This window comes from Lactuca virosa, chromosome 9 (genome assembly GCF_052849685.1).
Source record: "Lactuca virosa cultivar CGN04683 chromosome 9, Lactuca_virosa_CGN04683_v6, whole genome shotgun sequence".
NCBI classification, from domain to species: Eukaryota; Viridiplantae; Streptophyta; class Magnoliopsida; order Asterales; family Asteraceae; genus Lactuca; species Lactuca virosa.
Genome location: NC_136434.1, coordinates 278,730,255 through 278,754,992, shown reverse-complemented (window position 1 = coordinate 278,754,992; position 24,738 = coordinate 278,730,255). Strand labels below are relative to the sequence as shown.

At 35.5% G+C, this 24,738-nt stretch overlaps 1 protein-coding gene across 1 annotated transcript; it reads right to left on the bottom strand.

Moving 5' to 3' along the window:
• Window positions 1-7,073: 7,073 nt before the first annotated feature.
• Window positions 7,074-8,707, bottom strand: LOC145141380 (14-3-3 protein 2-like). Its single transcript, XM_079074668.1, has 4 exons — window positions 8,110-8,707; window positions 7,705-7,827; window positions 7,457-7,573; window positions 7,074-7,335 (listed from the first exon to the last, which is right to left on the bottom strand). Exons 1-4 carry the CDS (start codon window positions 8,590-8,592, stop codon window positions 7,270-7,272), a joined length of 789 nt encoding a protein of 262 aa, XP_078930794.1. The 5' UTR covers window positions 8,593-8,707; the 3' UTR covers window positions 7,074-7,269.
• Window positions 8,708-24,738: the final 16,031 nt, after the last annotated feature.

The window sequence follows — 24,738 nt, the reverse complement described above, 5'->3', positions numbered from 1 at the left end:
TATTTTTACATATATCATCTGCAAAAATGGCATTCTTAATGAATTTACTATGAGAAAGGAAGAGTTGCTACCTAAATCTTACTAGACATTCAAAAAATCAACAACAAGATGTAACATAAATCTAAAAAGAAGAAATAACCTTAAAATAAACTTCCAATATTTTAAAATATGATATTTGAAACGAGATCGATGTTTAAGATTAATATCAAGAACTACATGTTTGTCAATGTTCTTGAGAGAAAATACAAAATACAATAAAGTTAAATGCATAAACCATGAGTATGACTTAACATGATTAACCTCTTTTGGACCAATTGAATAGACATATTATGGAGAGGTCTAGATATGTAAACACAGGAAGGGAATTTTGCATACAGACTCCAAATCAAGTTTGATTTTCGCCTATATTCTTCTTAGAACTTAAGGACATTTTTTAAAACGGTTTACATACGCATCTACTATTGGAAAAATACTCATGGTGACAACAAGTTAGAGACTTTCCATAATTAGCAGGGTCATTTTGGGTTACATGTAAGAAATGATTTTAAGATAAAATGACAAAAAAAAAAGAAATAGAGAGACCAGTTTATTAACATGTGACCTTATGGTGAGTTAATTAAAAACTAAAAAAGAAACTACAAGGGTTTAAGTGTAATTATATTGGATTTGAATTTATAAGTATTTATCTCATGGATTAAGGAATAATTACTTAAATTAACCAAGATAACTATGGAAAAATGTGACAACCGTCAATTTTGGTCAAACAAAGTCAACAGAAGTCAACCAGGTCAACTCAACTCGTACTAGAATTTTATGAGAAATGTGATATTCCCTAATGTTTCTAACGTACTATTGGCAAGTTGTAATATAAAATACTTCTCTTTTGTCAATTGTTGAATATAAACCCTAGTTAGGGTTAGCAACGTAAAAATTCGATAATTAAATTTTATATTATTTAGGTATAAATAATATTCATAACTCAATGCAGTTGAGTTCATAAACTTTACATTACATGGAAAATTCATAACAATGGTTACATATTCAGATTTTTGGTGAAGTCGTCACCGAATGCGACAAATTCTATATCCGACTTAAACTCCCAATTTTTAACGGAAAGAATTTAGGAATCAACCTAACTTTCGTGTAACGTATGATTATTTTTGATGATAATGATTTTTATAATAATTTGAATTTTTATAATTCAAATTAAATATTTATACCATATTTTTTTTATAAAAATGCCAAGCTTTTATAAAAGAGTTGACTTTATTTATTTATTTATTTATAAAATTCATAAGAAACAAAAGAGTCTCCTCTTTTCCCCACCATGTCCTAGCACCCAACATACATACGCACAAACCATAAGGTATTATTTAAATAGTCTCATCCATATCCCCCCTACCCACCCCACCCCTCCTCCTCCATCCTTTATTTGCTGCCGAGGACCCCCCCCCCCCTTCACTTCATCTTCTTCATTCTTCATTTCCTCTCAAGAACAAGCTTATCTTCTTAAGATTCATCTCCATAAGTTGGTTCTTGATCATTTGGTAAGCTTTTCCTCACTAATCTAGTGACTCTATACACATATATACTAGTTTTGTTACAACTACACACATTAACATGTGTTAATATCCATAGGATAATTCCATCTTCAAGTGTCTTCAAGTGTTCTAAGCTTGAAAACCTTCATAATGTTCCCAAGGTTGAGAAAAATATTGGTTAGGGTTTTTGAGTCCAATAACCTGAATTTATAAATTGATGCTCCAATTTAATGAAAAATATGGATAAAATACCAAAAAGTGTCCAAATTGTCTGAAAATTTAAATGGCTTTCTTATTCTGTAAATATATTAATACTAAAATTGTTCAGATTTTTATCTCTTCTGAAAACAATTATTTTGAATTTATAGCCATTAAATCACTATTTTTATAGAAAAATAAGGAATTGGTTCTAGCCCTTGGGGTTTTACATATCATCACTTGTATATATGAAATTTCATAAAACAATTTGTTCAAAATATATTTAGAAGCAAAATAGGGGTATTGAACCCCAACAAGTTAAGCAATGTTGCACAGTAAAGTGCATGAGTTCTAGATGTAGCTGAAAGTTCACGAATTTGTGTAGAAAATTCTGTGGGGTTTTAATCCACAAATTTTTTGGAATTATTCGTTGGATATGTTAAGTTTTTAAAATATTTTTCCCCAGATTTAAGGTGGGGTTTAAGACCCTTGATCATGTAAAGCAAAACTAATGATCACATAAAAAGTTCTGTTTGCGCAATTGTTTTGTAAAAATTGTCAAAAATCATATTTTGTATTTTTTACAGTAAGACCAATTGGGTTAGAAAGCTAACGCAAGGAACAAGCCCTCAGAAAAAGAATATAGTGATTTGGTTTAGTAATGAGTGAGTTGTGCCCGTTCAAATCTGAACAAAATATTCTGACAGAATGCATGTCATCAGTTGCTTTGAGTGCTCCCTAAGGGTCACTTTCACAAAGACAACATGTATATTTATGTTATGGTAAAAAATAAATAACAATAAACTAGAGTTTATAGAAGAACAAGAAACTTTTAGGTTCATGCATCCAAGCCATAGATTTAGGGTTATCCAAGGCCCTAAAGTGGGTGTTTCATTCTTGTGAGAGAGGACTCCTTGGAACCACCGAATCTAACACTAGGATTGCACGACAAATCTAATTTCTAGCCTTCATGGAGTGAATAAGCATCCAAGATGTACTAGAAATGGTTTACTTGGTTTTTGTTATGTAGAACATAAAAGAAATGAAGAAGAAGATGTAAAACCCGATTTTTGAAATCATATGAACATATATGCTTCTTTTCACTCTTAGCATGGGTTTGATCCTGGATTTTCACCATCTCAAATACATGTAATGTGTTATGGTGAGAATCTACAAACACCAAGAGGAAAAACAATGATTTCTAGCCATAAGAGGGCATAGAATCCGAGTTTAAGAAGAAAATTTGCAAAAACTAGCATAAGATGAAGAGCTTAATGGAGGGGATGAAATCTTTTACCTTGTCTTTGAGTTTGAAGCTTCAAAGGACACTCCAAGGCTTCAAGATTTCGTGATTTGGCTGAATGTTGCTGGAAAATCTAGAGAGAGTTGAGGGGATTTCGTGTCTAGGGGAGTGAGAGAAGGTGGAGTGAAGGAAGAGGAGTAATGAGTAGTTAAAAGTGGATTAAATGGTAATTGAGAGACATAAAGAGAGAGAGAGACGTATTTTGAATGGGGAATAGGAGAGAGAAGGATCTATTCTTGGTATTAGGCATGATCATAAAAACCTTCTTTAATTTTTAAACAATTTGATTTTTGAAATGGATTTCTAATTCCTTTGTGTTTGCCTTATAATTTAGGTTAATAAAGCTTTTGTATTAAACTTAACTAACTCATAAAAATGGTTAGTTAATGATTTGATTTTTGTTTATAAAATTAATATTTATATTTTCAAATAAATGAATTTTAAAGTTTCATAACATGGAATATAGGATTAGGAAATCCTTAACTCTATACTTTGTCTCATAATTCAAATTATGAATTGTATGATCTTATCATCAACTTTGTAGTTGGATCGTATTATAATTTAATTTTGTTCATATTAGCTTAGAATACTTAACCTTGTCAAGCATTAGATTGTTCCAATATGAAAATTTTTGGGTTGCTAACTTACCCTTGGGTTGTGGTCTACCGAACATAGTTTTGTTTTTAGACTTAAGGTTCAACTTTGGCACTTTACCACTTAGTTGGTTCATTCACATATCAATGTGATCGTTCAATACAAGCTAAGGTACACTAATTGTTCCGAGGGATCTACTAAGTCGCGATCCTAGTTCATCTTGTAACTCTAGAGCCAAGTTAAGTGCACACAAGGAAATGACGAGGTTCTAGATGAGTACTGACCTGAGTTTTGGCGGATGTCACATAAATACTTATACATTTTTGGTCGTAGGGTTTTTAAGACTGCAACTCATTTTTAAGAAAATATCGGATTTTTTGGGAACGTACACTATCATTTTTACAAGGAAAAAGTTACAGATTTTTCACATACAAAACTCTTATGAACTCACCAACTTAATTGTTGGCACTTTTCAAAACTACTTGTATTCTCAGGAAATTGTTAAACAGGTAACCACAAGGCTTTTGAGGATGAGACGTTACGACCTCATATTATTTATTTTTGTCATCATAATGTAATTGGTTTGAAACATACAATACATGGTAACAATGTAACCTTTTCAATTATAATTATGATGGTTGTGGTTGCTTTGATTCACTATTGTACATTATATTGTGATACTGTTCATGAAAGTCATCCACCCCCAGACGTTTCCACCATCCTGGTTTGGGGGTGGATGATAATCAAACACAAGCACAAAACCAACTTTATAAAATCCATAAAATAATAAGTTAAACCATAGATTCAAGGTTTCATCTCGCTAAACGAAAGTAAACGAGTTTATCTAGTCATAACTGAAATCAAACACACACATTTAATAATATTTGACATGATTCAAGTAATGCAAACCGAATGTAATGATTTGTTCTTCAAATTCTTAATCTTCAAGTGATCTCTCCTTCCAAAGATGTTTCTCGTAGGTTTCTGCCTTCCTACTCCGAATATCTCAGAGTATCCTCTCCCCAAAAGCTTCCTCACTCGTTAATGTAAGGAGTATTTATAATTTTCCAAAATATGTGGCTCACGTCGTGAGATAGGAGTCTTACGTTGTGATTTCGGTAGATATCCGTATCGTGCAAGCAGTCTGACTTCTGCATACTAATCTTCTAGAATTTCCTCCTCACGTCATGAGCTTGATGTCTCACGTCGTGAGTTTGGTTTTTCAGCTGAAATCTTCTTCTTTTAAGCTCTAATCATCCAAAGTTCCAATACTTGTCACTTCCGGTCCTTATTCTTCAAGAGTGCCCACTTCTGGCTGCAAAATACAATTTAATTCAATAAGTATTACATCTCTTTGCAATTAACCATAATATTACTTTGTATTAAAATATTGCCTAAAAATGTGTATAAATAATTAAATATGGAAATATCACCCTTCCTTCTTGGATGTTCTTTTTTCTCCACTCTCCCCCTTGCTCGCGTTTTGGCATAAAAATCTTCCTAGGGTTTGTTGTTTGCCACAAGTGAAGAAAAAGATATTGTCAAGTGTTGTCAAATCACGTTCTTAGGAGCGACTACATAAGATATATTCTGCTTTGTATCTTAATCATCTAAGATAACAAGAAGTAATCAAATCTAAAAATTTCATCATTACAGGTATACAATCTGATCCATGCTTTCTAGTTAATTTTGTTGCTAAAAATCCTATGAATATGGTGTTTGTGGAGTATGATGAGCAAGTTTTGATTTTTATGCTTCTGTTGCTTTGTGCTCAATGATCAACATAACCGAACACCCATTACTCTGCTCCTAAATCAACACATTTCGTCCCAAGCGTGACTTGAACCCTCAACCTTTTGTTGAAGGCCACCTATCCGTTAAAATCTTGGTGCCACTAGGCCAAAGGCCCTCTTTAGTAGAAATTAAGGATGATTTTAGAACAATAAAAATTTAGATTTGGAGTTAATAGCTTAATAAGTGACTTAATTGACTATTGAGAGGTATTTTATCCGACTATTGTTATCTTTAGGTAACCATTAGGTTCACCAACAACTTTAGAAGAGAAGTGAAGTGTGTATAAATTTAGAGTTGATTAAATACCAAGAGTACATGTCCATATTACTAAATCTTTTATAGATGATTTGGCTTAATTCTATAATATAGTACTCTTGATTCCTATGTGACTACTCTATGTTATTGTTGCATTCACGAAATTAATTCTGAATGTGTTAATTTATGTTTGATTGAAATTCAAATGGTTTAAGCATCCTATATGTTCATATCACTTAGGAACTTGAGCGTTTCGAGCGTGCTTTTAGGATTAACTCTCATTTCGTTCTGTGTGGATGATTCCGTTCTAATTGAAAGTTTTCATTCTATATGGACGAATAGTTACCCGATCTCTAAACGAGTTTTGGGTGTGATGCTACTACATTGTTTATGACATTGAACCATTGTGACCCTATAACGAAAAAGACTAGTTTTAAGAGTAGAGAACTTAGGTTGGGATTCTAGAAGCATGTGCACAACATACTTGATTGGTTTTAGAATTAATTGTTACTATTACTTCTTATCCTCGTACACTTGTATTCACAAATGCTTTGAAAATATTTTGAAGTTTTGACCTTAGAATTAGATTATTGCCATTATTCAGTTTCATTTAAAAGTCAAACTTTGGGTTTACTATTAGGGCTTTCGAAGCTTAATGTTACTATTTTGAATGTACCCAGATTATAAAATGAAAGCGTAGTTAAATGCATAACTTGGAAATTCTAGAAGGCCACATATTGTAACGTTTCAAACTATCATTTTTGACACTAATTTTTGGGACCCAAATTCTGCAACAACTTAATAAAATCTCTATATCCTTATACTAATAAAAGAATGATTTTAATCTTCTTTTGTCATATGTCACTCTAATACAACTCCACATTAATATTATGTCATGTGTGAGATATGTTAGTCAAAATCATTATCACAATTAATGACGTTAAAGTTTTAAATAATAGATTTTAAACTTTTTATGTAAACATTATAATTAAATTTGAAGTTATAACTAACTTTAAAATTTTGGTATATCTATTAATTAATAGTTTATTTAAAATTATTTATTTAATACAATTGATTAATAATTTTGAAATTTTACTATAACAATTGAATTAATTTTATAACCATAGTTTCCACGGAACAGTGACTAAATAACTTTTTAAAACTTTCATCTCTTTCTCTATGTAAACCAGAATTATTGCTTTATGTGATATAGTGGGTGGAATCATTGGTCTCATTAGCAAATTCAAAACCTATTCACAAACTATATATGGTTCTTTTGTGATAATCTTGGAAAATGGCATTATATCCTATTAATTGAGTTGTGTTCCTGAATTCTGATATCGATTCATTATTTAACAAAAAAAGGAAATAAACCTAACAAGAGCAGCTAGTGCAAATCAACAATTCATTCAGCTAACTTCAATAATAACAAGAAATCACCACATGTGACATGACAAAACTGAGCATTGAAATTTCATTCAATAGTAAGTAGAACCTAATAAAGAGGAAATAAATCAATCACAATCCTACTAATAGAAAAACGTAAATAAAACAAAAAACCTTAACTTTATCAAAAAAACATCACTACTGTTTTTCCCCTTCACTTTGCTTGGAAGCACCTGATTCCTTAATTTCATCTCCTCCCTCATCCTGCACCCCAAAAAACACCTCATTTAGTCATTATTAATGGTTAAGCTAAACTTTGTTTTTTAATGTAAGAATAAAAAAAAATCATTTATCTACACAACATTTAATGTATAAATATCGATACCTGCATATCAGAGGTCCACAATGTAAGATTGTCACGAAGGAGTTGCATGATCAAAGTGCTGTCTTTGTAGGAGTCCTCTCCCAATGTGTCCAGCTCAGCAATTGCTTCATCAAAGGCCTTCAAATTTATACAACATGTTAATCCATCTTCAAAATTCAGAAAACCTCTTATTTACTTAAACAAATCAATAGAAGTAATCATAAAATCTGTACAAAAGGTTATACAGAATGAATTTTCAATTGTGTTACCTGTTTAGCAAGACTACAAGCACGATCTGGTGAGTTCAAAATCTCATAGTAAAAGACAGAGAAGTTAAGAGCAAGTCCAAGTCGGATTGGGTGTGTTGATGCAAGTTCAGCGTTAGCAATATCCTGCAAATTTTGAAATTATCAACACATACACAAATTTGATTCAAAATTTGAAAACCAATTCATGGAAGCATTGAAAATTGAAAGGTAATTAAACCATATCTTAATGTTTCTTAGCAGTTACTCCTAAGATGAATTCTAACAGTTAAGTAAGTCATGTATGATTCGTAATCTTAGATGCAAATCTACATCTTTCACGCATAATCGATGGGGGTAAATTACAACATAACCTATTAAACTTCCATGGAAGTAATTTCTCTACGATGTGAACAGTAAGATCCTAACCTGAGCAGCCTTATAGGCAGTGAGAGTGTTCTCTGCGGCCTCTTTACGTTCAGGGCCTGATTTAAACTCAGCGAGGTAGCGATAGTAATCTCCCTTCATCTTCAGATAAAACACCTTCGAATCACCGGAGGCGGCGGATGGAACGAGTCTCGATTCGAGCAGTTTCAAAATCCCATCGCAAATGTCGGAAAGCTCCTTCTCGATCTTCGATCTATAGTCCTTGATCACAGATACGTGGTCGGCGTTGCCGCGTGACTCCTCCTTCTGTTCGATCGATGAGATGATACGCCACGAAGCGCGGCGGGCGCCGATGACGTTCTTGTATGCGACGGAGAGGAGGTTGCGTTCCTCGATGGTAAGTTCTTCGGAGTCCGTGACAGCGGCGGAAACTTTCTCCATGAATTGAACCATTTCTTCGTAACGCTCCGCCTGTTCGGAAAGTTTCGCCATGTAGACGTTTTCTTCACGCGCCGATGATGCCATTGTGCCGATGAGCGGGATCGGGAGAGAGACAATAGGGATCTTAGGTTTTCGAATACGGTTTTAGAGAGAGAAAAAGATGAGTAATGGGGTGGGTAAATTTTTGAAGAGTAATTATACTATATAGGCCTATAGGGGCAGAAAGATAAAGACTATATCCGATCCATTATTTATGAATATCCCTATAAATATTATCAATATGTTTTTATTTATGAATATATTGTGTTTTTATTAGGGTTATTTTCATAAAAGACCCTATATTTTGATTTTTTTTCTTTTTAGATCTAAAACTTTTTTCTTTTCCGAAAAAGACCTAACTTTTAGCTTTGACTTGTTATTTTAGACCCTAACAAGTAAATTAAGTATTTTTATTTCATAAAAGACCCTATATTTTATACTTTTTTCCAATCTAGACCTAAAATGTTTTTTATTTCAAGACTAATTGTATAAAAACATGATTATATCCTTTTAGTTTAAAAATAAACATCGATTTAAACAATGTAATTATTATGCCTACATTTATTTATGATTGGAAAATTCTTTTTCCACGTATATTTATAAAAAAAAGACCCTATATTTTGTTACTTTTTTCCATTTTAGACCTAAAATGTTTTTTTTTTCAAAATAAACTCAACTTTAAAATTGGTTATAATCTTCAAGACCAAATATATAAGGTACTTCTTGACTATACTGAAAAAAAAAGTATACATGTATACACAAAAAAATGTTATCTGATCTATTATCTTTTGAGCGAATATAACCTAAAAGAATTACAAAATTTTATTTTTTTCTAAAAGATATAATTAAACTTTATCTTGGATATATATATATATATATATATATATATATATATATTATATCATTAAACTTGATATATTGTTTATAAAAAATGTTATTATTACCGCTAATAAAAAGTTCGATGTTAATTTGATGTTTTTTGGTAACATAGACAATACATGGCTAAGATGAATCTTTTAGCATAATAACAACGTTTTTATTTGTAGAAAAAAACAATATACCATGTAATTTAATAAACTGTATACAAAATAAGATTTTGCAATTTTAAACAAAACTTGAATTTGATATATCTAAACAAAACTATTATGAATGTTTAGGATTAATATTTTTATGTATGTATTTGATATAGTTATACCATATTATTCAATAACAGGCTAATGCTACAAAATATTCTATGGCTTTGGTTTAGGAGTATGATAGTTAGTTCGTTTGTTAACTGTTCCAAAAAAATTGATTAAAAAATTCAACCAAAAAAATAATATAGAAAAGTGAGAGAGGGAAATATGTCCAAACTCACGAAATAAGTATAATAGACAAACTAAAAAAAAATATTTTGTATACAGTTTTGTTAAATTACCTGGTATGTTTATTTCCTACAAATAAAAAAAAATGTTATTATGCTAAAAGATTCTTCCTAGCCATGTATTATCCATGTTACAAAAAAATATCAAATTAACATCGAACTTTTTATTAGCAGTAATAATAACATTTTTTATAAATAATATATCAAGTTTAATGATATAATATATATCCAAGATATATCTTTTAGACAAAAATAAAATTTTGCAATTCTTCTAGGTTATATTCGTTCAAAAGATAATAGATCAGATAATATTTTTTAGTGTATACATGTGTACTTTTTTTTCGGCGTAATAAAAAAGTACCTTATATATTTGGTCTTGAAGATTATAACCAATTTTAAAGTTGAGTTTATTTTGAAAAAAAAACATTTTAGGTCTAAAACGGAAAAAACTACAAAATATAGGGTCTTTTTTTTATAAATATACATGGACAAAGAATTTTACAATCATAAATAAATGTAGGCATAATAACTATATTGTTTAAATCGATGTATATTTTTAAACTAAAGGATATAATCACGTTTTTTATACAACTAGTCTTGAAATAAAAAACATTTTAGGTCTAAACTGGAAAAAAGTACAAAATGTTGGGTCTTTTATGAAATAAAAATACTTAATTTACCTATTAGGGTCTAAAGTAACAAGTAAAAGGTAAAAGTTTGGTCTTTTTCGGAAAAGAAAAAATTTTTAGGTCTAAAAAGAAAAAAAATCAAAATGTAGGGTCTTTTATGGAAATAACCCTTTTTATTATGAATAAATATATTGCTTTAGAAAAAATTAAAATGTAAAAGATAAATATAATGTGTAAACAGGATAAACACAAATAAAGGTAAAAACAGCATAACACAAATAAATTAACCGACGTTAAAAAGGTTGGAGGCCACCCTTTAAGACCAACTACAATAATCCACTAAAATATATTAAACAAAATTTTTATAAATGGTAGTAAGTTTAGGTTATCTTCGTTATAGTTAGACAGATGGTTGTTAATGTTTTCAAATTTAACACGGATGGTCTTTGTATTTAACGATGTCAATCAGTCAATGTTTCTCTGTTAGAGATGCACACGTGGCTCTCCGAAGAGGATATTTTCATCATTTCAATTGTTACTTCAAAGAAGCTTCCATAATGAAGCATATTTTCATTCATTTCTTCCGGCTGTACGTATCATCCCTCAAGAAAACTCATTGACATTCTTATCATCTTCAAACCTTCGTTCATCTTTATCTTCCAACGATCTGCTTTGCACAAGGGTTTTTCACAAAATGGTTTTAACTTTGTGGAACATTCGTTCTCGTTATACCCAAAATGATGTCAAGAAGGTTTATGGTTCGTACCCTCTTTTGAAACTGAGACGATGATGTTTTTTTTTGTCCGGAAAATGTGCTCCTTTTTTAACTATTTTTGTTTTGATTATTGTAGAAGGCATTCCAAACTACTTCACAATTAGGGTCCATCATGGTGCTTTTTTCTCACGTTCCCCTTGAAGATCATACATAGATGGGAAAGTTGATCATGTGGATTTCATTGTAGTGATGTATTTTCAGTACAGGAGCTTGACGCAAGGGTATAGGAACTCGGGTATGTCAATGGAGAAACCTTATACTACTATTTTCTCATCCTAAATGTTGATTTAGATTACGGTTTGCTTCCACTTGGGAATAACCAAGACGTGGTCAAATTAAGTAGGTATGTTGCAAATAACAAGATTATTTAAGTGTATACTGAACATGACTAATGCGGAATTGTAATGATCAAGTGAATCTAGAACAATATTAAAGAACACACAATGTAAATAATCTCGTTTAAGCTCTCATTAGATCTAGTAAGCTATTATAAAGCGGGTATATAATAATTCTCTCACTAGACTAATCTCACAAAATGGTTCTTACATAAAATGGGAGCCACTCACTTCCTCTTTATAGGAAAGGCTAAAACCGTTACACATCAAAAGAGGTGTAACGTCCGTGTTTCTAGGCTAGACATTAATATTGATGTGATAGTCTAGGTTAACCTTTGTAACTCATTTTGAAGAAATGAAAAAAATTATGTGAATTATGTATTTTATGCTTAATTATTAGGATTTAATTAATTAAAAATAAAAATGAGCGTCGAAAATAAATATTAGATAAAGCCGATATCTATTAAGAAAGTTGTAGTGGTCGTGACAAGGATTCCGGATATATAAAGAATACCGAAATCCGAGTTATAACGAAGAAGTTATGACCTGTCGAAGTTTCGCGACAAAACCGACACGGTGCCGAATGACGTAAAAAGTGAGTTTTTGATCAACTACTTTTTATCCTTAGTGATCTAAATGAAATTCGTAGTGTTCGTTAAACTGAGAGTATGCATAAAAAGAACGCCCAAATCTGACTTCGTATGATGAAGTTATGATTTTTCTAAGTTTCAGCTTAGCAGTAGACAGCTAAAAACTCGAACTTTAGATCGAGTGATTTTTAGCCGACACAACCTAAACGAGAATCGAAGGTCTCGTCAATAGTAGTACAACGGTAAAAAGACAGACGAAAACGGACGTCGGATGAAGAAGTTATGAATTTTTAGCGAATTTCCTGTCCCGGTCTGTTAAAAATAATAATATTAAAATTAAAGTCAAAATTAGCCGATGAAGTCTAAACAAAAGTTGTAGAGCGTAATTTTACCTACGCGTGCATATAAAGAACGTCAAAAACGGAGTCCGTATGCGAAAGTTATGGATTTTAGAAGTTTTTGCACAAAAATCGAGAAAAAAAATGCTAAAACCGAGAAATTTCGCATAGTCATGCCTCGACCACGTCACCTTCGCTCCATGCGCGCCACATGTCCGAATTGCCGAGTCATCCGAGCTCGGTCCAGTAGGCGTCCGACGCGTGTCCGGTGACTCCTCGCATCCGAAGCCGCCTCGCCTCCGTCCGACGCGTGCCCTCCTGACGTGTCCGAGCTTCGTAGGCGCGCCACGTTCCCCTCCTCGGACCATAGACTTCGGTCCAATCAGGAGCCCACACCTGGACCCTCTCACGTGCTTGCCACCTGACCCTCGGATCTGCTGACACCTGGTCACTTCTCAGCCCTCGGATCAGAAGCCTCGCCCCTATAAATAAAAGGGTGCGAGACCTCCCGGGTATATTTTGGAAAAGTGACATTTTTCACCCCTTAAACAATATTTCTTCCATTCCAACTTCCCCCAAAGCCCCGGTATCATACCAAACACCCGAAACACGTCCTGAAGTGCTCGAGAAGCCCGAGAAATTTATCTTTTCGGTTTTGAAGCCCGACCCTCGCAGAGCCCGATTTCTCAATAAAACTCTCAGTTTTATTAGAAATGATCGTTTTAGGAAATGAAGTGCTGACCGATTATCAGTAAATCATGTGAGTGTGTAGTCACTTTCATCTTAAACCTAGATATGAAGTGTTTTCTATAAAATACGTGCTATGTGTAATTATATTAATTGTTTAATTGAGGTGACTGTTGAATAGATGTTTCATACAAGTTTTAAACTGTATATGTATTTTATCTACAAATATGTTGGGTAAAACATGGGTAGACGAAATAGTCGATGTGTGTTAAAATGGTGAGAGGCCTCGTTGTTGTTGTTGTTGTTGTTGTTGTAGTCGTCTAGCGGAGTATAGATGACGACCACGGACCTTTCTAGACAGTCCAGTGGAACACTAGCAGGTTCGCAACTTGTAGGTGTTGGTGAACTAAATGTTCATTGGCGTACTCCATCCCCCTCATGGTTGCCTTTAGGACATGTATGGCCGAAGAGTCCACTTAGCAGTAGTGTCCACCCCGATGATAATCCTTAGGCTAGGTCCCTTGTGATAGGTGTTTAAGAACGTAAAGTGAGGATAATGGGAATGGGTAATCAGGGTTATTGTTGATTGGTGAATTTAATAAGTTTATTATTATTATGGGTTGAAAACCCTATATGCTCACCAGGCTCCCAAGCGTGACCCACTCAACTTTTTATATTACAGGTAGTGGACCCTGAGCATAGTCGGATGATGATGAGAGATTTTTGGATTATAGGCCAGTAGTTGTAAATAACTGTTGTAAGACTTATAATGTATTGTTTATGCTTTTGATCTGTATCGAAACATGACATCCCCAGGTTTTGATATAAAATGAAATTATATATTTCTTAAAGAAAGGTTTTGATAAACTTTTATCATGTTTTGTTTTGGGGACCAATTCCGCAACATCTTTTAAAATGATTTCTCTGACTTTATTTTAAAAAGCATAAATTAAATCGGTCTTTTCTGGCCGAGAAATTAGGGGATGTCACAGTTGGTATCAGAACATTAGTTTAAGCGAACTAGGAATTTGTAGGATTTCTATACTTAAACTTAGAATGCTAAGTGATGATTGTGAGATGAGTGTCTACCATATTTTAGACACGAGCACTAGTTTATTTTAGGAAAGATGCCTAAAATGCTTTTATGTGCTAAATGCTATCTGTTTGCCATATATGCCATTAACTGTTCGGATCTATGGTCTTTTGCCAACCGGATCTGGAAACCTTATGTGTGTAGGATTCTAAGCGTACGATTACGATATTAGAACTAACATGTAAACGTTTCGGAGTGATAAGGGGAATTGAAATATCTATTGAGGATAAAGATCTAAATTCACCTTATTCGGTATATAGATTATAATGGAAAGAACTCGAAGTGGAGCTGGAAATGCAAACAGAAACCAACAACCTCAACCCCAAGTGGTGGAACAGGTGCCTATAGCAGGAGCTGCACCAGAACCCATCACCATGGCTGGAGTACGAGCCATGATTCAGTCAATGATGGCTGAACAAAGGGAGGAAATGAGGCAAATATTACTGAACAACAGGAATGAACCTTCAATGCCTGTTGAACAACGTGAATTAAATGACGATCAATCTGAAGAAGGAAACAACAGTAGATCTGTTGGTCATAGTGAACCGCTTGTGGTTGGGAGAAATAATCACGAGGATAGAGTGAAGAGAAATGGGTGCAAGTATAAAGACTTTATGACTTGCAAGCCATCAACCTTCACTGGAAAAGAAGATCCCGTCAGAGTAATGGATTGGATCTCGGAAATGGAATTGGCTTTCATGACTTGTGGTTGCCAAGGCAAGTTACAAACCACATTTGCAGTGCGGCAGTTCAGAGGTAGTGCTGCTCGTTGGTGGAACACTCTGGGGAAAACCCTAAGCCCTAATGAGCCACTGCAACTGACTTGGGCAGAGTTCTTGATGCACTTCAAGCGCAAGTACTGCTCGGCCCAAAATGTGCTTGAGCTAGAAAACCAATTTCTGACGTTGAAGAAAGGAAGTATGACCGGTGATGAATACACAAATAACTTCACAGACAAAATGGAGTTTGCTTTGCGTATTGTCCCAGATGAGCTGGCAAAAATTGACAGGTACGCAAAGGGACTTCCATGGGAGTATGCGGTGCCAGTACGTCAGGCACTTACTTTGGAGGCAGCTATCTGGGCTGCCAAGTCTGTGGAATATATGATTAAGGGGAGAGCCGCCAGCAAGGTTGAAGTTGGCGAAAAGAGAAAGTTTGAAGGAACTTCAGGTTTCAATAAAAAGAACAAATTCTCGAAGACTGGTTAGAGGAAATTCGGAGGAGGAGCCGAAGTCAAGTGGTGTGACAAGTGTAAGAAGAAACATGTTGGGAAATGCAACGTGGAAGTCACTTGTTACAAATGTGGAAAGCCTGGGCATTATGCCAATGAATGCACCTTCAATAAGAACGTCTGTTTTGGGTGCAATGAAGAAGGACATATTTTGAGGGATTGCCCGAAGAAGAAGGATGCAACAAAGCCCAATCTTCCACCAAAGCCGAAGGCAAAAGCCTTTCAGATGACACTTGAAGCTGCAAAAGAAGAAGCCGATGTCGCTTCAGGTACCTTTCTCGTAAACGAATTGCCTGACCAAATTTTGTTTGATTCTGGAGCCAATTACTCCTTTATTTCGCATGAATTTGGTAGAAAACTAGCTTTGCCTGTTGATAGACTAGTTAATGCTTTAATAGTCGAGATTGCTAGTGGCAAGTTTATACCTGTTAGCCATCGTATGAAAAACATCCTCATTGACTTGAATGGGAATAAGTTCCACGAGGAATTATTGCCTATCGAGTTAAATGGTTTCGACATAGTTCTAGGAATGGATTGGCTTAGCGCCAATGATACTGAAATATTGTGTAGAAAGAAGATAGTAAAAGTGAAACCGCCAGGGAAAGAGTCGTTTATGGTGTATGGAGACAAACGCAGAGTAAATTCTGGAATCATTTCCCTAATGAAAGCCAAAAAGTGTTTGGCCAAGGGATGTACATCATATCTAGCATTCGTGATCGATGCTAAGAAGGAAAAGAAGGAGGTGCAGAATATTCCGGTGTTGTGTGACTATCCGGAAGTCTTTCCCGAAGATCTTCCCGGATTGCCCCCTGATCGACAAGTAGAATTCCGTATCGACTTGTTACCAGGAACGACGCCAATAGCAAAAGCACCGTATCGATTAGCACCAACAGAGATGAAAGAACTTATGACACAACTTCAGGAGTTATTGGACAAAGGTTTTATTCGACCTAGTTCATCACCCTGGGGAGCCCCGGTGTTATTTGTAAAGAAAAAGGACGGGAGCATGAGAATGTGCATTGATTACAGAGAGCTGAATAAAGCGACAATAAAGAACAAGTACCCGTTGCCGAGGATTGATGACCTGTTCGATCAGTTTCAAGGTTCGAGCTATTTCTCGAAGATCGATCTTAGGTCAGGATATCATCAACTAAAGGTAAGAGAGCAGGATATTGAGAAGACTGCGTTCAGAACAAGATATGGATACTATGAGTTCTTCGTTATGTCGTTCGGACTAACCAATGCTCCAGTGGCTTTCATGGATTTGATGAACAGGGTCTGTAAACCATACCTTGATAAATCCGTGATAGTGTTCATAGATGATATTTTGATTTATTCAAAAAGCAAGCAGGAGCATGACAAGCATCTGCGTGAGTGCTAGAAGTTCTGAAAAAGGAGAAGCTGTATGCAAAGTTCTCCAAATGTGAATTTTGAATTCCAGAAGTCCAATTTTTAGGTCATGTGGTTAACCAAGAAGGGATAATGGTTGACCCAGCAAAGATTGAAGCCGTGATGAAGTGGGAACAACCAAAAAGTCCTACGGAGATTCGAAGCTTTTTAGGATTAGCTGGATATTATCGCCAATTTATCCAAGGCTTTTCTTCGATCGCTACTCCATTAACAGCTTTGACCCACAAAGGAGCTACTTATACTTGGAATGAGAAGCATAAGGAAGCTTTTGAGAAGCTAAAGAAGAAATTATGTGAAGCACCGATTCTTTCGTTACCTGAAGGAGTTGATGACTTCGCAGTTTATAGTGATTCCTATGGAGTTGGATTAGGTTGTGTTCTGACCCAAAGGGATAAAGTGATAACGTATGCATCGAGGCAATTAAAAGAGCATGAAAAGAACTACCCCACTCATGATCTGGAGCTGGCAACGATAATATTCGCCTTAAAGATATGGAGGCACTATCTTTATGGTACTAAATGCAAACTTTTCACTGATCATAAGAGTCTTCAATATCTCTTTAATCAGAAGGAATTGAACATGAGGCAACGACGCTGGTTAGAGTTACTTAAGGACTACGACTGTGAGATACTTTACCACCCTAGTAAAGCAAATGTTGTTGCTGATGCTCTCAGTCGGAAGGTAAACCTTGAAAAGAAAAGGCCAAGAGCGTTGAGAATTGAAGTTGTCTCGACAATTATGGAAAGTATAAAGAAAGCTCAAGAGGAAGCTTTAGAGAAAAATGACCGAAAGGAAGAACGTTTGGGAAAAACGTTAGTGTTTGATACAAACAGTCAAGGATTGAAGGTATTCCAAGATAGGATTTGGGTACCTAAGACGGGAGGAGTAAGAGATCTTCTGATGGAAGAGGCTCACAAGACCATGTACTCGGTTCATCCCGGCAGTACAAAAATGTATAGGGATCTAAAACCCTACTACTGGTGGCCGACGATGAAGCTCGATGTTGCTAAGTATGTGGCCGAGTGTGTAACATGTGCTAGGGTTAAGGCACAACATCAGAAACCGTATGGGAGTTTAGAACCTTTACCTGTACCCATGGGTAAATGGGAAGACATCACCATGGGTTTTGTGACTAAACTTCCCAGAACAAGGAACGGTCACGACATGATTTGGGTGGTCATTGATCGCTTCACTAAGAGTGCGCATTTCATAGCAGCCAACGAGAAATGGTCTATGGATAAACTTGCGAATTCTTACGTGAAGGAAATTATGAGGCTTCACGGTGTTCCGTTAACGATTGTATCAGATCGTGACAGTCGTTTTACCTCAAGGTTTTGGAGGAGTCTACAAGAGGAATTGGGTACTAAGTTGTGTTTGAGTACAGCTTACCATCCGCAAACCGATGGTCAGAGCGAACGAACAATTCAAACGTTGGAGGATATGCTGAGAGCATGTGCCCTGGAATTCCAAGGTAACTGGGATGAACACTTACCTCTAGTAGAATTTTCCTATAATAATAGTTTCCACTCGAGCATCAAGATGACACCTTATCACGCTTTGTATGGAGAAAAGTGTCGAACGTCGCCATGTTGGCTGGAAGCTGGGGAAAAGCAGTTTATGTGTCACACCCCCAAACCAAGGATGGCGGAAACGTCCGGGGGTGGAGCACTTCATGTATAGTATCACAACAACTAGTATAATAGTGCTCAAAGTAAATACAACCATCATAAATATAATTGAAAAGGTTACACCATAGTATATGTTTACATGTTTCAAAATCAATTCCATTATGATGACAAAATGAACTATTTGACGATTCAACGTCCCATCCTCAAAATGCTGTTGCTTTCCTGTTTCACTGATTTCCTGAGAATACAAGTAGTTTTGAAAGTGTCAATAATTAAGTTGGTGAGTTCATAAGAGTTTTATTTGAGAAATAAACCATTTTCCTTGTAAAAGCGATAAAGTATGATTCCAGAAAATCCAATATTTTCTTTACTAAGTATGAAATGAAAGTTCCTATGTTATGTAATAATGTACCCTAGAAATACCCGTAGATTCCTTCCATAATCACCCAGTGTATATAAGTTATATAAAATTTAAATTAAATAAACCGTCAGATATAATTGGTCTGCCCTAGGTCCACAACCAAACAAGGAAAAGGAAGTAAGGCGGGCCCACCAATTCTAAGTCGATTACAACTCAATTTTATATAACTCTAACATGTACACTTAACAATTATATCTGAAAATTAACAATTCTAGATGATATGTAGTTTTAATACCATAAAACCATTTTGTGAAAACCCGGTACTTTGTAATGTACCCCTTTTTGTATAAACCCGACACTTTGTAATGTACCCCTTTTTGTATAAACCCGGTACTTTGTATTCGTACCCCATTTATATGAAAACCCGGTACTTTGTAATGTACCCTTTTTGTATAAACCCGGTACTTTGTATTCGTACCCCATTTATATGAAAACCCGGTACTTTGTGATGTACCCCTTTTTGTATAAACCCGGTACTTTGTAATGTACCCCTTCTTGTATAAACTCGATACTTTGTATTCGTACCCCACTTATATGAAAACCCGGTACTTTGTCATGTACCCCGTTTTTATGACATGAAAACCTTTTGTAATGTGTTCGTAATGTAAATGAAACATAAAATATACCTATTATAGTTTATCATAATGTTTGTAATGTATATGCAACCTAACTATACCTATTATAGTTTAGCACATTTGTTTGTGGTGTATAATAGACTTATCTATACTTATTATAGTTTATTATAATTATTTGTAGTGGCATTACACCTTTGTATGTGATTCATAGCTTTAAACTAAGGTAAATAATATGTACTATCAGCAACATGCATTCAAATAATACTACACACCTTGCTCAGCAAGTTACAAGGTGTAAATAGGATTGTTAACTATTTTATAGTTTTTAACTTTTCTGTTACTGCTATTGGAAAATTTATAGAAAAATCGTCGGAGATCGAAACTTAGATCCGTAAACTCTGAGAGTTCATAAAATATGTATAATTTATTCATTATTTTTATTATAATTTTTGGAAGTCTTTAACTTGTGTGAAAACGTTCATATTCACAGACTGGTCCGAATTCATTTCTGAAATGATAGGCGGTTTTGTAAAAATCACCATAAATCGTAGAAAAATCGTATGGAGATGTGCAAGTAGTCATTTTAAAGGTATAAACCTGAACTATTTGTATTTAATACAGTTTTGAAAACTAAAAAGTTTAAGATGTTCAAAACAGTCCGTGAATGGAACTCAACTTTTCTGATGAAAGCTGTTGTTTGAGTTTAGTTAAGTTTTTGGTGTTTTAACTTGTATTCCCCCCCCCTCCCTAAAACTTGAAGAAAACATGAAAATGTAGGGTTATGAACTCACCTTGAGTGATTTCAGTAGATGGATGATGAAGAAAAGGAGTGTTCAACTCAAGAACACTTAGAAGATGCTTGATGATTCGAAGATCTAACAACAATTTTGACGATATTTGTGTAAGGAACTCATGATTTGAGTGAAGAAGTGTAAGGAAATCAGGTGTGGGAAGAGATTTACTTACCAAGGTGTGTGGAGAGCTCAAGATCAACCTTGAATCTCGAATTCTTGGTGAGAGGAAGTGAGAGAGAATGTGTTTTACTCTTGGTGAAAAGTGAGTGAAATGGGAGGTGAGAGGAGATTTTCAGCTTTTGGTGAACCTCTACAGCTGGAGGAGAGGTGTCAAAGGACAAATAGTTGACTAGGTAGGGGGAATAGTGACTGAGGGTTGTACTCTGAAGGTATGGGGGATGTTGCTTGTGTCATACTCTAGATAAAATCAACACTCTACCCCAAGATCTAACTTAATAGATTTTATTCTTGGACAAGGATTTCCCCCAAAAATATGATTAAAAATGAATATTTAGGGTCTCTTATATTAAATTACGAGTTTTGGTGAAAATCCCGCGTTAAAATCACGAAAAACGGGCTTAAAACGAAGATTGGTTCAAAAACCGGGAAGAAAATGCTAATTTCCGAAGTCAGGAGGCGAGGTTCGGTCCTAGCCATTGAACCGAAAGTAGATGGGAACCGAGAGTAGGGTTCGGTCTTGAGCAGCTTCGCATCTCGGACCCGAAGGTAGTATCTCAGACCGAAGGGTGAGTTCGGTCTCTTAGCAGGTTGGGTTCAGGAAGGTGGTTTCGGTTCTCAAGAGGTTTCGGTTCCTTAAGGGAGGTTCGGTTCCTAAGAGGGATCGGCTCCTTAAGAGGGTTCGGCTCCTTAAGAGGTTTCAGCTCCTTAAGAGGGTTCGGCTCCTTAAAGCTGTTTTTCGCGTAAACTTCCGTTTTCGAGCGATTTTCGACTTAATTAAGGGTCGGGATGCCCCGATTGATTATAAAAAGTTGAGAGAGATTTTGCGAGAGATTTGGGAGAGATTTCACATACTTGGAGAGATTTCACATACTTAGAGAGATTTGGGAGAGATTTCACATACTTGGAGAGATTTCACATACTTAGAGAGATTTCACATACTTAGAGAGATTTAGGAGAGATTTCACATACTTAGAGAGATTTGGGAGAGATTTGACATACTTGGAGAGATTTCTCATACTTAGAGAGATTTGGGAGAGATTTCACATACTTAGAGAGATTTGGGAGAGATTTGACATACTTGGAGAGATTTCTCATACTTAGAGAGATTTGGGAGAGATTTCACATACTTGGAGAGATTTGGGAGATATTTGACATAGAGAGAGATAGAGTGAAAGAGATTGAGAGAGACTTCGTTTGAGACCTTGTTGGATGTTTGGCTTCGTAACGCAAGGTTCGTAAATCCCGTTAAGCCTCGTTATGAATGTTATACGCTCCCGAGGGGTATGGAATAATGTTTTACCGAGTAGTTTCATCACTTGCCCTGATTAGGGTTTAGAATTTCCGAACACGTGAAAACTCTAGGTGATACTTTGTATTAAGATTGCGAGTCGTACAATAAGAAACATAATGGAAATCCTAATATACAAGGGTTAGATGAGTTGACCGGTTTGACTCGTTGACTTTAGTTGACTTTGACTTGACCAAAAATTGACGGTTGTCACATTATGGGACCTGAAATAGTCCATCAGACTGCTGAAAAGTTGAAAGTGATTAGGGAAAAGAAGTTGGCAGCTCAAGATCGACAAAAGAGCTATGCTGACAAGAAAAGACAACCGATATCATTTGAAGTTGGAGATTCGGTTTTACTTAAAGTCTCACTGTGGAAGGGACTTATAAGATTTGGTAAGAGGGGAAAATTGAGTCCAAGGTTTATTGGACCGTTTAAAGTTCTTCAGAGGATTGGGAATCAAGCTTACAAGCTAGAATTACCAGAAGAATTAGAGGGTATTCATAATACCTTTCATGTGTGTTATTTGAGAAAGTTCACGGGAGATGTGCCCGGCATAATTCCGATTTCTGAATTAAGGTTGGATGAAAACAAGAGGTTAATTGAAGAACCTGAGGCAATCGTTGACCGTAAGACTAAGAAGTTGTGACGCAAGATGGTCGATTTAGTGCTTGTACGTTGGAAACATACGAATGGGCCAAATCTCGTCTGGGAAACGGAGAGTGACATGATGAGTTGCTACCCGCATTTGTTTGCTGATGTGTGATTCCGGGGACGGAATCATCATAAGGGGGAGAGAATTGTAACACCCGTGTTTCTAGGCTAGGCATTAATATTGATGTGATAGTCTAGGTTAACCTTTGTAACTAATTTTGAAGAAATGAAAAGGAATTATGTGAATATTATGTGAATTATGTGTTTTATGCTTAATTATTAGGATTTAATTAATTAAGAATAAAAATGAGCGTCGAAAATAAATATTAGATAAAGCCGATATCTATTAAGAAAGTTGTAGTGGTCGTGACAAGGATTCCAGATATATAAAGAATACCGAAATCCGAGTTATAACGAAGAAGTTATGACCTGTCGAAGTTTCGCGACAAAACCGGCACGGTGCCGAATGACGTAAAAAGTGAGTTTTTGATAAACTACTTTTTAGCCTTAGTGATCTAAATGAAAGTCGTAGTGTTCGTTAAACCGAGAGTATGCATAAAAAGAACGCCCAAATCTGACTTCGTATGATGAAGTTATGATTTTTTCTAAGTTTCAGCTTAGTAGTAGACAACTAAAAACTCGAATTTTAGATCGAGTGATTTTTAGCCGACACAACCTAAACGAGAATTGAAGGTCTCGTAAATAGTAGTACAACGGTAAAAATACATACGAAAACGGACGTCGGATGAAGAAGTTATGAATTTTTAACGGTTTTCCTATCCCGGTCTGTTAAAAATAATAATATTAAAATTAATGTCAAAATTAGCCGACGAAGTCTAAACGAAAGTTGTAGAACATAATTTTACCTACGCGTGCATATAAAGAACGTCAAAAACGGAGCCCGTATGCGAAGGTTATGGACTTTAGAAGTTTTTGCACAAAAATCGAGAAAAAAAATGCTAAAACCGAGAAATTTCGCATAGTCATGCTTCGGCCATGTCACCTTCGCTCCATGCGCGCCACGTGTCCGAATTGTTGAGTCATCCGAGCTCGGTCCAGTAGGCGTCCGACGCGTGTCCGGTGACTCCTTGCATCCGAAGCCGCCTCGCCTCCGTCCGACGCGTGCCCTCCTGACGTGTCCGAGCTTCGCAGACGCGCCACATTCCCCTCCTCGGACCATAGACTTCGGTCCAATCAGAAGCCCACACCTGGAACCTCGCACGTGCTTGCCACCTGACCCTCGGATCTGCCGACACCTGGTCACTTCTCAGCCCTCGGATCAGAAGCCTCGCCCCTATAAATAGAAGGGTGCGAGACCTGCCGAGTATATTTTGGAAAAGTGACAATTTTCACCCCTTAAACAATCACTTCCACAAATATAGCATCCAAATCTAACATAGCATCCAAATCCTCCTAGACTACAAGACATCACAAATCAGGCCAATGTATCATGCAATTCCTGAAGATATCCTTAGCCTTATCCTACATGCGAACATTCCATATCATATAACATATCAACATGTATGGGTATTTTGCGAGTCACTTACTTGAGCTTGGTTGATTGCGCGCATCATACCCCTTTTTCTTTATAAAATTATTTTTAGAAAACTTATTTTCTTTCAAAAGATTACCAATTCCTCAGTTTAAGTCCATACACACCCAAGAGTTTGCTCGAATCCCTCAAACCAAGGCTCTGATTCCAACTTGAAACATCCCAAAAATTCATAGTAAATTTTTTACTTTTAAAACATTAACCCATACAACAATTTGTTCCCAAAATCATTCAAAGTGAAATATAATATTTAAACATCAGAGTAAAAATCATAAATTGCCGATGCACAATAAACTCTGGGGATGTTGTGCAATCATGCCAGACACTTTCCTTTAGAACCAGAAGTACCTGAAACCATAAACATGAAACCGTAAGCACAAAGCTTAGTGAGTTCCCCAAAATACCACATATCATACATATCAATGGGCCCAACCTATCATAACGGGCCCAACCCCACATATCAATGGGCCTAGCCCAACAAGCAAATGGGCCCAACCTAACATATAAATGGGCCCAACCCAAAATATATACTAATGGGCCCAACCTAATAAGCATGCCAAGGGGCCCAACCCAACACACAATGCAAGCATCACAAAGACAGCATCCTACATAGCATAGTGAGAAGACTCACCTAACTCACGAATCAAC

Bases quoted from the DNA above. Each gene is read 5' to 3' on its own strand.
- LOC145141380 (XM_079074668.1), bottom strand. From the start codon at position 8,592: ATGGCATCATCGGCGCGTGAAGAAAACGTCTACATGGCGAAACTTTCC. The intron at 7,574-7,704 runs GTAACACAATTG...ATAAATTTGAAG, and splicing joins CTTGTAGTCTTGCTAAACAG to GCCTTTGATGAAGCAATTGC. The intron at 7,336-7,456 runs GTATCGATATTT...TTTGGGGTGCAG, and splicing joins TGTGGACCTCTGATATGCAG to GATGAGGGAGGAGATGAAAT.